This window comes from Panthera pardus, unplaced genomic scaffold (genome assembly GCF_024362965.1).
Source record: "Panthera pardus isolate Hobbes unplaced genomic scaffold, ASM2436296v1 HiC_scaffold_17, whole genome shotgun sequence".
Lineage (NCBI taxonomy): Eukaryota > Metazoa > Chordata > Mammalia > Carnivora > Felidae > Panthera > Panthera pardus.
In genome coordinates, this window is record NW_026526732.1 from 56,826,147 (window position 1) to 56,839,028 (window position 12,882).

The 12,882-nt window shown below is 39.9% G+C and overlaps 1 protein-coding gene and 1 long non-coding RNA gene across 5 annotated transcripts in view; one reads left to right on the plus strand and one right to left on the minus strand.

Moving 5' to 3' along the window:
- LOC109263476 (uncharacterized) overlaps positions 1-4,361 on the minus strand; it is a 128,509-nt gene extending 124,148 nt beyond the window's left edge. The window contains exon 1 of one of the 2 annotated variants that reach the window (XR_002078226.2): positions 3,549-4,361. This is a non-coding gene — a long non-coding RNA (uncharacterized LOC109263476). The remainder of the gene's footprint in view (positions 1-3,548) is intronic. The other variant, XR_008422937.1, reaches the window with a different exon arrangement.
- Positions 3,613-12,882, plus strand: part of BVES (blood vessel epicardial substance) — a 37,932-nt gene continuing 28,662 nt past the window's right edge. The window contains exons 1-3 of one of the 3 annotated variants that reach the window (XM_019442984.2): positions 3,613-3,712; positions 8,285-8,520; positions 11,466-11,590. In XM_019442984.2, the coding sequence (XP_019298529.1) occupies positions 8,295-8,520; positions 11,466-11,590 (351 nt within the window). In that variant the 5' untranslated portion in view covers positions 3,613-3,712; positions 8,285-8,294. Of the gene's footprint in view, positions 3,713-4,361; positions 4,522-4,590; positions 5,123-8,284; positions 8,521-11,465; positions 11,591-12,882 lie in introns of those variants that run through there. The other 2 variants (XM_019442982.2, XM_019442983.2) reach the window with 2 other exon arrangements.

Sequence of the window (12,882 nt, forward strand, 5' to 3'; positions counted from 1 at the left end):
AAAGATGCCCCTAAAACCCTTAGGTCTCAGGATGTTACATATAAGGGTTTTAGAAGCGTTGTATGAGGAACTAGGAAAAAAAACCCCAAATACATATTTCTTATTATGTCACAGGTGTATACATGATATCATACACTTGGCAAAACCCGCAGGACTATACAACAATCGTAATGTAAAGTTTGTTAATAGTAATGTATCAATATTGGTTCTCTAATTGTGCAAATGTATCACACTAGTGCAAGATGTTAATAACAGGAGAAACTGTGAGCAAGGGAGAAGGGGGTATATAGAAAATTTCTATACCACCTGCTCAATCACCTGTAAAACTAAAACTGCTCTAACAAAACAAAGTCTATTAATTATTAAAAGTTTTTTATTAATTTTTTTAAAGAAAGAAATTTTAAAAGTCAATCAGGTTGGTTGTCAAACTGATCAATGAAAAGGTTAATGCAACATTTAATGAGAGGAACTTAGGTATAGAAAGAATATAATTGAGTCTTTGTTTAATAATCCATGTTTGATCAGAACTGTCTGCCTCGAGACCTGACAGAAGGAGCAATGGTCTCCATACAATAAGAAAGTCTACACTGATGTCAACCATGGCAGACATGGATATGAAAGATAAGGCTATGCACTTCTAAAACCAGTGACTCCCTCCGGTCTTGTTTTATTTTCACAAAAGTTATTCTGTCTGAATTTTGATATCTCATCGAGGCTTTGTCCAAATAGTAAAAGCAGACTAGGATGCCCATAGAGAAATAAACAGAGAAACAATTATGTCAATTTAAGCTGTGTTAGCCAGAGTTTTGGCAGAGAAGACAGTATACATATACATATACTTACGCCTTGTGTGCTTTTCCTTCCATACTTCTGTGCAAGTTACTTCCTTGCATCATATCAGTTTTCGAATAGTGCTCAGAATCTTTCAATCTGACCTTTCTCCGCAGCATGAAGACACCAGGGAGCCTAAAAGGCATTCCCCAAACCAACTTTTGTGCCTAGAATTCTTATTTTAAATTCTATAGAACTAGTATTCATATGTTAGTGATAAGAAACTTACACAGGGGCACCTGGGTGGCTCAGTCGGTTAAGCAGCCGATTTTGGCTGAGGTCATGATCTCACTGTTCATGAGTTCAAGCCCTGCATGGGGCTCTGTGCTGACAGCTCAGAGCCTGGAGCCTGCTTCAGATTCTGTGTCTCCCTCTCTGTACCTCCCCTGCTTGTGCTCTCTATCTCTCTCAAAAATAAACATTGAAAAATTTTTAAAGAAACTTAAATATAAAATCATGTTTTAATCCTTAGATGGGTTATAGTGAGGGTCTTAGGTTTCTTTCAGTCTCCTCTTTCTGTGGAACACATACTCAGAAAAAACACAGACTCTATCAAATGCCAGTTCTCAAGTCTTATGATTTTGAATCCACCACTCTTTTCATAAAAATATACAATATTTATATGATATAAATGCATTTTATATACATTATACATTTATACATTTATATAAATGTATATATAAATATATATTTATATACATATATACATTATAAATATACAATATTTATATGATCTAAATGCATTTTATTGTGCAAGGTAAGGAATGAGTGTGCCCTATAGCAGATGACTCCATAACCATACCTGGAGTCTGGCCTTCCCATCTGCAAAAGGCAGAACGTGGGCTCTACTATTTTAATAAATATGTTTTTAAAGTATTGTAAAAGTACCATATAATAGTCATTGAGGAAAATTTAGCAGAAGGAGAAGCAGGAGGAGGAGTGGGAGGAGTTGGAAGAAGAAGGAGAGAGGAAGGAAGGGAAGAAAGGAGAAAACAATGAAAAATCACTTACAACCTAACTACTGTGAGGTAAGGAATGAAAGCATTTTAGGGTTTATCATCATGGATGCCTTGTAATATTCTACATACTCTTGTAACTTAGCCTTTTTCTATCCAACATCTTTCCATGGGAAGCAGTGTAGCTAGATATAGAAGGTGGCAGAAACTTGTAGCTATTGAACAAAAGTGTGATTGCTCTGGAACTAGTCTGCCTGGTTGATACCCTGGCTCAGCTTCTCCTTAGCTGTGTGACCCTGTGCAAACCACTCTGCCTCTCTGTTACCTCAGTTTCCCATCTATAAAATGGAGATCATAATAGCAACTATTTCTTCAGAGGGTCCATTATGAGGATACAATGGCTTAATATACCTAAACCACTTATAACAGTGCCTGGCACAAAAGTATGCTCTTTATCAAGAGACAATATTTCTTTCAATAAAGAAAGTAACTATTTTAGGCTTTGCAGAGTCATATAGTTTCTGTTGCAACTCCTTAATGCTGCCTTTGTAGCACAAAAGCAGCCATAAATGAATGAGGATGGCTGGTTTCCGAGTAAACTCTACGGACATTGACTTTGAATTCCACAAAATTTTCACACATCATGATATATTTTTCTTTTAATCTTTCCTTGACTGTTAAAAATGTAAAAGTCATTTTAGCTCATGGGCTGTACAAAACTGGACAGTGGGCTGGGCATTTAGACCACAGTTTGCCAACCTCTGTTCTATATAACTAGTTGACATTATTATATTTCTAATATTTCTACAAAAAATTTTTAAGTAGTCTCCATACCCAACATGGGGCTAAAACTCATGATCTCAAGATCAAGAATTTCAGGCTCTACTGACTGAGCCAGCCAGTCACCCCTCTACAAATTATTATTATTATTATTATTATTAGGCTGCTGAGAACAAGATTGTTTGGATGTTCTATAATTTACTTAGTTCCATATGATTAGAGTTTAGGTTATTCCCAGTGTTCTTTATTATAAGCCATCCTCCAATGAATATCCATGCAGAATCTTTGTGCACAATTATTATTGTATCTACACCTTAAAATGTATTCAGTCGTAGCTACGAAATGGCTGGCAGAGCATCTAGAAAGAAACAGACTCTGAGGAAGTAGCCTTGAAAATTAATCTTGTAGAGTTATAACAAATTTCAGACCTGCTAGAGGAGCTTTATCAGTATAATGTATATTCATATAGGTAGAACTCACTGTGTACCACATACCATTCTGAGCCTTCTACACATATTAAGTCATTTAGTCCTCAAAGCCCCCGATGAGATACAGGTGCAATCATCACTGTCATCATCATCATCACCATCCCCATGGTGCAAAAAAAGGAAACTGAAGCACAGAAAAGTTAAGCAACTTTACAAGATCACACAGCCAGCTGATGGTAGAGGCAGGTTTCAAACCCGGCCTGTCCAGCACTGGGAACCACGTTCTTGGACACTATGTTGCCCTGCTTCGTCACTGGAGAGATTTGGCAAGTGTGAACCTCCAGGTACTTACCTTATAATGTACCTGTGTTCTTTTTCATATTTAGATCATGTCTGGCACGCATGAACGGCCTCCTACTCTAATAATCGGCACAAATTCTGTCCCAACATGGGACACTTGGGGTGGAAACTGAAGGTCCACCTAACGGTCCTCTTTTGTCTTCCACCCCCTCCCCCATGCCAACTCTTCATCAATTTGCCCTGCATTTCTTACCCCAAATGGTTGTCCTCTATGAACAGTAAAGATTGATTGGAGCATACTTTCATATCTTGTTTTCCAGTTTATGGTCCCAAGTCTACCAACTTCACTTGTCAAATTCGGGTGGAGCTCCGCTTTGAGCGGAGGGCCCTGCACCGCCATGGGAGTGCAAATTTCAGGTAAGTACCCTCTTTTCTTTGAAACCAAACGTGGCTTGTGTCAAAAGTCTCTCCCGCGTGGTCCCCGCAGCAACAAGGCTGGCTTGCTCCGACCCGGGTCCCGGAGGGCGGTGTCCTGCGTCCGTGTGAGCCAACCCGCCAGCCTCCACCGCGAGGCTCAGACGCGGAGTTGCGCGCTCTCCCGGCCCTTCCTGCCGGTGCTGAGATGCGAGCGAGTGTCCCAGAAAGGAGTTATGCGTGTGGGTCGTTCGACCTGGATGGGAATGAAATTCTAGTTCTCATTTTTATCCTGATTTCTCTCCCTGCTGGGATCCTACTGCTCGAGTTCACGAGTTATCCCTAAGGAGAAGAGCCACCAACGCCGCTGGTCCTAAGATGCTGCCCGCCCCCGCCCCCCTCCACAGTGATGCCCAAACAAGGACAGAATCGAGAAGTAGAGAGGAAACGGGGAAAGAAATAAGCGGGTGTTTCAAACTGAGCACGGCGGTGCAGACGGCGGTGGAACTGGAGCAGCCCGGTGGGGAGTCGGGCCGAGGCCCCGGGCTCCGCCCGCCGGGGGGCGCCGGGGCGGCGGGCGCGTGCGCGGTGCGGCCCCAGCCCGGGCAGCCACCGTCGCGATGCCTATTTTAGTCAAAGCCGCTGCCGGCGCGGGGACCCGGCACCGGCCAAGGAGGCTCCGGACCCGCGATCTGCCGAGGCTGTCGCCTCGGGCGCCCGTCGAGCCGCCGCGTCGCCGTCCCCCGCGCCCTGCCGCTGTCGCCCCAAACTTTGGCCAGCGCCGCCCAGGTTCGGTGCCAGGGACGAGCCAGGTAAGGAGCGGGAGGCGTAGCTGCCGCCGGCTCCCCCCCGCGCGCCCGGATATTTGCAGCCTCGAGCTCCCGGGGCTAAATCGGGAAGCGAAAGTTGGATCCCTGCTCCACTGGGAGCAACTTTGTCAGCCCCCGCGGCGCTCGGGTTTTCCAGCCCGGCCGCCAGGAGCCCCGCCCTCTCCCCGGCCGGGCTCTCGTGGGGTTCCCTGGTCTCGGAAACGGCCCTTCTCCGCCTTCTGGGGTTCACGGCCACAGACCCTCAGGTGCCAGCTGCTGCAACATGGGTCTGGCAGCGCCAGCGTCCCCTGGCGCACGAGCCCCTTCCGGTGCCGGTTCCCGCGCTCTGGCCCGGGCAAGCCCTTGGTGAGCTGGGCATCTCCGCTCCCCGCTGGACTTCCGGGGCTCCGGGCCCCTAACCCACTACGACTCGTCCTCGCCCGCTGTAGGGCCGCCGCTCTCACGCGGAGGCTGTGGGCAGCCGGGCGCACCGTGTGGCCTGCCCTGGCCGGGCGCTGGGAGGGCCAGGTGGGGCGCGGTGCTCACTGAACACCCCGCGTGGCCCCGGAGTTCGGGTCAAGGAGAACAGTAGACACTGAGCGAGGTGAGCGGGTTCCCTGGGGAGAACCGATGGCTGGGGAACCCGTGAATCTCGCCACCCACCAGCGCCCTCGTTTCTGAGGCTTTTGGGAACGTGTTATTGGCCAGACACGTCCCAGAAACTGCTTGCCTTAACCCAAGAATATGTGCGAAAAGACCCTTGGCAGCGTTAATGCCCTTTGCCATTCCGAAAATGTGCAAAGGTTCGGTTCGATTTACAGAATGGATTAAATCTGCCAGCACGACTTTTGTTCATTGCTGCTGTCTTTTTCATTTTTGTAGTTTGGTGAAGGATTAATGTTAGTTTCACCATTTAGCTGTTTAATACTGCAGACACGTAGCTATTGAAAATCAATAGAACAACAGGACTTTACCAGAGCAGGTAATTAAGGGAATTAGACTCTGAAGAACTAATAGAAGAAAGAAGACTTCTCTTGACTCAGTCAAAATTTATCTGAACATTAACCAATTTACCAGTCTAGCCTTCCTCCTTAGACTCATTGTCTGTAGAAGGCTAGTTCAGTGTTAACGACTTAAATCCATTAAAAGTGATCAAAAGAAGCTGAAACCAGTAAGGTCTAATCAATATTATTGACAACAGGTAACTGGCATTTCAAAATTGATGTAAAGATAAATGCACAAATAAATTATATAATAAATGTATTATACAATGTTATTCTATAAGCTATAATACATACAGAAAATTTAAAAATATACACTTTAAATAAGGTGTGGAGCATCAAAATATGTTGTCGGGTGATCCCACCTTTTAAAAATTCCTGTTATTTTTCTGATTCTTGCATCAGTGGATCATAGTTTTCCTATTATTGCTCTTGGAGCAGAAGTTGGTACTTTTATTGCCACCTGAAGAACTTTTAAAAGCCTGAAATTGAGCTAGTTGGCATTACAGGTATAATTGGGTGGATATGAGGGGGAATATGTCTTAACTAACTTATTATATAAATGTGTATTAGAGCCTCAGGCTATTAAAACTTGAAAGTGTTTCAAAGTCCATCTAGTCCAGCCGCCTCTGTTCCCAGGAAGAGGCAGACCCAAGCAGCGGAAATGACTTTCCCCTGACTTCTGTGGCTCCCCAGGGCTTTTGGTATAGAAACTGACTCTCTTAGTCCCAGGAACACTGGACACTTTCCTGTCTTTACTTCTAAGGTTTGGGGAGACTGAAAATGATTTCTAAAAGTGTTTGTCATGTTTGTGTCCCTTCTGTATGGCTTTCAGCTCTGGCATTCTCTACAGAATCTAGGCCTTGGGTATACATAGATGAATATGACAACACCCCTGCCTCATAGAGAGCACAGGGTAGTTAGAAAAGCAAATAGGACAATGGAGGTGGAAGCCATAGAAATGTACTTATTAGGGGCGCCTGGGTGGCTTAGTTGGTTGAGCATCTGACTTTGGCTCAGGTCATGATCTCACAGTTTGTGGGTTCCAGCCCCATGTCAGGGTCTGTGCTGACAGCTCAGAGCCTGGAGCCTGCTTCGGATTCTGTGTCTCCCTCTCTCTCTGCCCCTCCCCCGCTTGTGCTCTGTCTCTCAGTCTCTCAAAAATGAAAAAACATTAAAAAAAAAAAATGTGGTTATTAGTTTAGGTAATGCTAATGCATAAGCAGACCTTGACACTAGCTTATGAGTGATAGAGGACCTTTAATTTCATTCTCCCTCCTGCAGAAATTATAGGATTAATTCTGATTTGGTCTTAAAAGCAAACGTCATATAAATGGAATTATTCAAATAATCATGCCCCCAATAGACTTATATTTTTGTTGATTCAAACATTTGGAAAGTAGTTGGATTTTTGTGGTTTCTTTCCTTTTTGCAGAAAATCAACATCTAAGTCAACTATTTCTCTTATATTTTTGAACTATGTCAGAATTGTATGAAGAGATCTTTAATTGACTTGATCATTTCATTCATAGTTTGTAATGCGTGTATGTTTTTTTTATCATCTTAACGAATGTAGAATTCCTTCAGATTTGTCTAATAACATCCTTTCAGAATGCCCAACCTATACCAATTAATTATTCTACCACCTAAAACCTGTACTTTGGTATGATAAAAAAAAAATGATTGGAAATGTATGGCTAATTATATGACCTTATTTTGGAAAGAAATACTTATCATTAGAATGAAAATTAAAGATATTTTTGGTTCCCATTTGGAATTCTATTTCTGAAACAGGATAATTAATATAATCTGTAAACCTACATGGTTTTTGTCAGGGACCAATTTGTATAACTAATAATAGGTAAAGTTTTTTAAGTACCAGAGAAGGAGGACAGGTAATTTAGTCAGGAAATAGTGCCACTTTGTGTTAAGGTTTATGTAAGCATGTGTAAAATGTATACTCTTTGAAATGTATTTGCTATAGATTTTTACATTAAATAGTTGAAAGAATGTTCATTACCTCTCCTACATAGAAGTAAACCAGAAGTTTACTACTTTTTAATTTGTGATGTGCTATCAAGTAGAGTTTTTATGGGAAAGAAAGTAGAGACTTAAACTGGACGATGAAAGGAGTAAATGTTATATCTGTGTATGTATAAGTGATTAGTAATGTATTTATTATGTGCATATAGGATAATATGGAATGTATATGTGTATGATATAATGACTTAATGACAGTTAAAAATAGAGCCTCCTCAATATCCTAAGCCTTCAAATAAAAGATATGAGAGTGTTAATTTTTTGGAAACTATTTAAAAAATCAGTTTTTCCATTTACCTTTTCTGTGTTCAGAATCAGTGTCATAGTGGGAATGTGATAGAAAACTTTGTAATTGCTATGGTTTATGAATATTGGTGATTGCCTTTTAGACAAATTAATTCCTCATTCCTCTCTCCCCACCATGTATGTCTATATACAGATATACATATCAGTGAATAGTTGTGCACTATGCTAAATATTTTATATATTTCATTTCATCTTAGTAGAAAGTTAAATGAGGTATTATCATCATTTAACAGATAAAGAAATGGATATACTTAGTGTGTGACTGGTGGGGTTCAAACCTGGCTTTAATTCATAAGTACCAAAGAAGTCTATTTACCAATATTTAGTTCACAGAAATAATTTTGATATAATACCTATAGGGGTAGTAAGATACAGCTGCCATTTTTTATGATTGTCCTTTTGTTTCTTTGTTTTTACAGAGTTTTCAAGATGAATTATACCGAGTCAAGCCCATTGACAGAATCAACTGCAATAGGTTTTACACCTGAGTTAGAAAGTGTCATTCCCGTGCCTTCCAATGAGACCATATGTGAAAACTGGAGAGAGATACATCATCTAGTTTTTCATGTAGCAAATATTTTTTTCACAATTGGGTTGGTTATTCCAACTAGTCTTCATCTTCATATGATACTTCTTAGGGGGATGTTAACTATAGGTAAGATACCTGACTGAGATGTATTTAAGTTCTCTATAACTGGCATCAGATGGGCTCAGTGTTGGGGACTTCAGACTGTTCCTTGTCAGGTCTGTAGCATACCAGAAATATAAATCTTTGTCAGCAAATAAGCAGTACGTGTATCAGGTAACTTGCAAGGTAGGCCTTTACATGCCATATCTTTCCATATTTATTTTATATAAGACCATGTATGTTTTCTATGTTGTTAGATTTTCCAGGTATCAAAAAACCCATTTGTATATAGGAGTGTGGACTTTGGAGCAGACTGCGTAATTCAAATCCTGATTCCACCACTTGCTAACTGTGTAACTAGGGCAGGTGTTTAAACCTTTCTACTCCTCAGTTTCCCATGTGCCAAATAAGGGTAAAAATAATACTACCCCCTAGAGTTGTTGGAAGAATTAAACGAGTGTGTGTGTGTGTGTGTGTGTGTTTGTGTGTGTGTGTAAGAGTGTGTGTGTGTGTGTGTGTGTGTGTGTGTGTGTGTGTGTGTGCGATATTTGACTTATAACAGGCCTGGGACATAGTAAGTACTATCCAGTCGTAAGCACTATTATTTGAATAGGCTTTTACTTATTACCTATAATGCAACACTGGAAACAAAAGCAGTTTCCTAGACACAATAGTTCAAATAAAACTTTTGAGGGAGCTCCAATAATCCTGATGAAGCAGGTTAAACAGATTCACATCAAAATACCAGAACAATTGAATTTATTATTTCAGGCAGTGATTTTTGACAAATTACTCTCTGTGTGATTATTTCCTTGATGATTGTTTTATTCAGATGCATTTTTGAGCACCTGTAATGTGTCAGGTAAAGACTGAAGAAGGCAGTGTCCATTTTTGAAAAAGATACTTTTGGGGGGCTGGGAGACACAGATGGACAGTCACGTGTGAGGTGTTGGAGGCTGTGATGCACATGTGCACCCAGTGCCAGGGAGAAACGGAGAGGGTGACAGCCTCAGCAGGAAGGTGGAGCAAGGTCACACTGTGGAGATGACATTGGAGCTGGCTTTTGGAAGATGAACAGGATTTCTCTGAGTGTGAGTGTGTGTGGTATCCAGGAAAAGGCACAGAAGAGAGGGAAGTTCATCATATCTAGGGGGAGTGGAGAGTAGCTCATTATGCCTGAAATACGTGAAAAATTACAAGGAATGGTCAAAGTAAAGCCTAGAAACAAGAGACAGGCTTCCAGTTATGGAATGGATAAGTTATGGGAATAAAAGGCATAGGGAATATCGTCAGTGATACTGTAATAATGCTGTGTGGCAACAGATGGCAGCTACACTTATGGTGAGCACAGCATAACATATATAGGTGTAAACGTGTTGAACCACTATGTTATACGCCTGAAACTAATGTAACATTATGTGTCAACTACACTCAAAGTAGGTAGATGATAGATAGATAGATAGATAGATAGATAGATAGATAGATAGATAAAATAAGAGGCTGGAAGGGAAGCCAGAAGGTGGCCTGTGGGCTTCTGTGGCTGTAACCTCTGAGTAAGGCAGGGATTGCAGCAGGCATTGCAGAGTGTTGAATGAAAAACAAAACCAAACCACACCCTGCAAAAAAGGCAAAAGCTAATTATAAATTTTAAGACACAGTTCTAGAGGTGGACGGCCAAGGAGATCATCTAGTCCGACACTTAATAAACAAAGAGACCTGGAGAAGTTAACTGACTCATCCAAAATTAAGATGGAGAGAACGTGGCTAACCCAGGACTGTAATTCAGATCCTCATGTTCCCAGTCAGCTGAAGCATTATGCTTCCCTGTCTTCTTTAAGTAATAGTATTTTAAAATTCAACAACACTTGCTATGAAATATTTTTTAAAGAACTTATGAAGTTTTACATTTGGGCCTATTCAGGTGTCCCAAATCATTATGATGAAATAAAAATTGCAAATGATCAACTTTTTAATGCGAGTGTTTAGCTTTTATGTGCGTATATGTTGTTGATATATTTGTATCATATTGATCGTTTTTTTTTCAAATTATATATTGACTCTCCCACCATCCATCGAGCAAAAGAAAATGGGTATTCTTCCTAAATTAAGAGAATTGATAAGAAAAAGCAAGATTTCCACAGGTGAATGGAAAATCATCAAGTGAAAATTTACATGGTTAAATATTTGGTAAAATATTCAGGCTCACCAATAATCATGGAAATGCAAAATTATATAGAATATATAATTCCTCACTCTCAAATGAAGAGACTTCAAATTTTGTAATATTGTCAACTTAATAGTAGCATTCCTAACGAGTAGGATTGCAAACGTCTATATACCTTTGAGAAGCAATTCTTTAGTCTCATCAAAAGCTGTGAAGTTCATTTCCTTGACTTACTGTTAGGTAATCCACCCTAAGAAAATAGTAAACAAAACAAAAAAACACATCTATTTTTAATGTATAAATATGTTTTGGCGATGTATCAAAAATTACACCCCCAAAATCTCATCTATTTACCAGTTGGAAATGCTTAGATAAATTAGGATTTAGTCAGTTACAGTCGTTGAAAACTATGTATATGAAGAGTTTTAACAAAATAGGGAAATTACCACAGTAAGCAAAATAAGTTAAAGAGTGGGTTTTAAAATTTTATAGACAGTAGGTTTGCCATCAGGTAAAAATGTATCAACACTGTAAAGAAGTATAAAATATCGACAGTGTTTTTTTTTAAGTAGTAGAATTATGGGGGTTTTCCCCTTTAAAAATATTTGCTATATAAATTTTCCACAATAGAGCACATTTTCCTTTTGTGGTAACAAGACAAAAAACAAAATGGAAGTTAATGTGATGTTTGGCTTAGGTAGTTCTAAAATGTGCTTGATTATATTTGTATACAGAGGATAAAAAATTTATTAATCTACATACTGATGCTATGCCAATCATCTAACATGTTAACTTTGTTATTCAACAGGATGTACCCTTTATATTGTCTGGGCCACTCTCTACCGATGTGCCTTGGATATCATGATCTGGAACTCTGTGTTCCTGGGTGTCAACATTTTGCATCTGTCATATCTTTTGTACAAGAAAAGACCGGTAATGACTAAAATTAATTAATTAGGAAGAGATTTTATTTTATTTTATTTTTAAAATTGATTTAGTTATTTTGAGAGAGAGAGAAAATGACTACACATGTGGTGGAGCGGGGCAGAGAGAGAGGGGGAGAGAGAGAATCCCAAAGCAGGCTCTGCACTGACAGCTGGGCTCAGTCTCTCAAACTTTGGTCTCATAAACCATCAGATCATGACCTGAGCTGAAACCAAAGGCCAGACGCTTAACCAACTGAGCCACCCAGGCACCTCTTAAGGAAGGGATTTTAAAGCCAAAAAGCTTTTAAAATGCTTTGTTCAGACTTAAGAATGAACATCTAACATCTTTGGTCCCTTTAATATCATTTCTCTGATTTTGTTTATATATAAAGTGAAATATTTGAATACCATGAAATTTGTTTTACATAGGAGTTTTTTAAATTCTTTAAATCATTAAGGCAATTTAGACATCAGAGAACATGTCCATATTCTCCGTCATTTTAGTCCTATAACTTCATTATTTCTTTTGTCTATTGACACTCAAATGTCACCTGGAAATATCTTTGCCTAGTTGTAAAATCAACTATAGGCAACTGCCTTGAAAATACTAATGATTTACAAATAGTTCGTGCTATTTTTTATTTTTATTTTTTTTAAAGTGTATTTATTTATTTTGAGAGAGAGGGAGAGTAAGAGAATTCCAGGCAGGCTCCACACTGTCAGCACAGAGCCCAATGTGGGGCTTGACCTCACGGAACTGTGAGATCATGACCTGAGCTGAGATCAGGAATCAGATGCTTAACTGACTGAGCCACCTAGGCACCCCTCATGCTATTTTTTTTAAATATAGTGACTTTATTTTTTTTCGTTACCCCAAAATACTCATTTAAGGAAATTGACATTTGGGGAGGGTGATGCCAAAACACTATATTTAGCTTTAGTATTTAACTTTTTTTTTTCCCAATTCTGATTTATCTTGTGTTTCCTTGGTCATTCTAAGACAAAGAGATGTAAATAGAATTAAGAAAACATCATGGCTCCTAGAAATCACTCCATACGTGTTTACTAACTATTCAAATTACACATAATTATCCAGTAAGGTAAAAGATACAGCACTTGTACGTGTTCGAAGCCAGACTTGCACACAGAAAACTATTCCAAAACAAGACATTTCACAGGAAATTATAATTTGAATGATACAGATGCTGTATATAATAGGCATTCTACTAGACTGTAACCTCATCGTCATTGTGACCCAGTCTGTTTTGCTTACCATATTAGGTTTCTCGAAGTTATCCT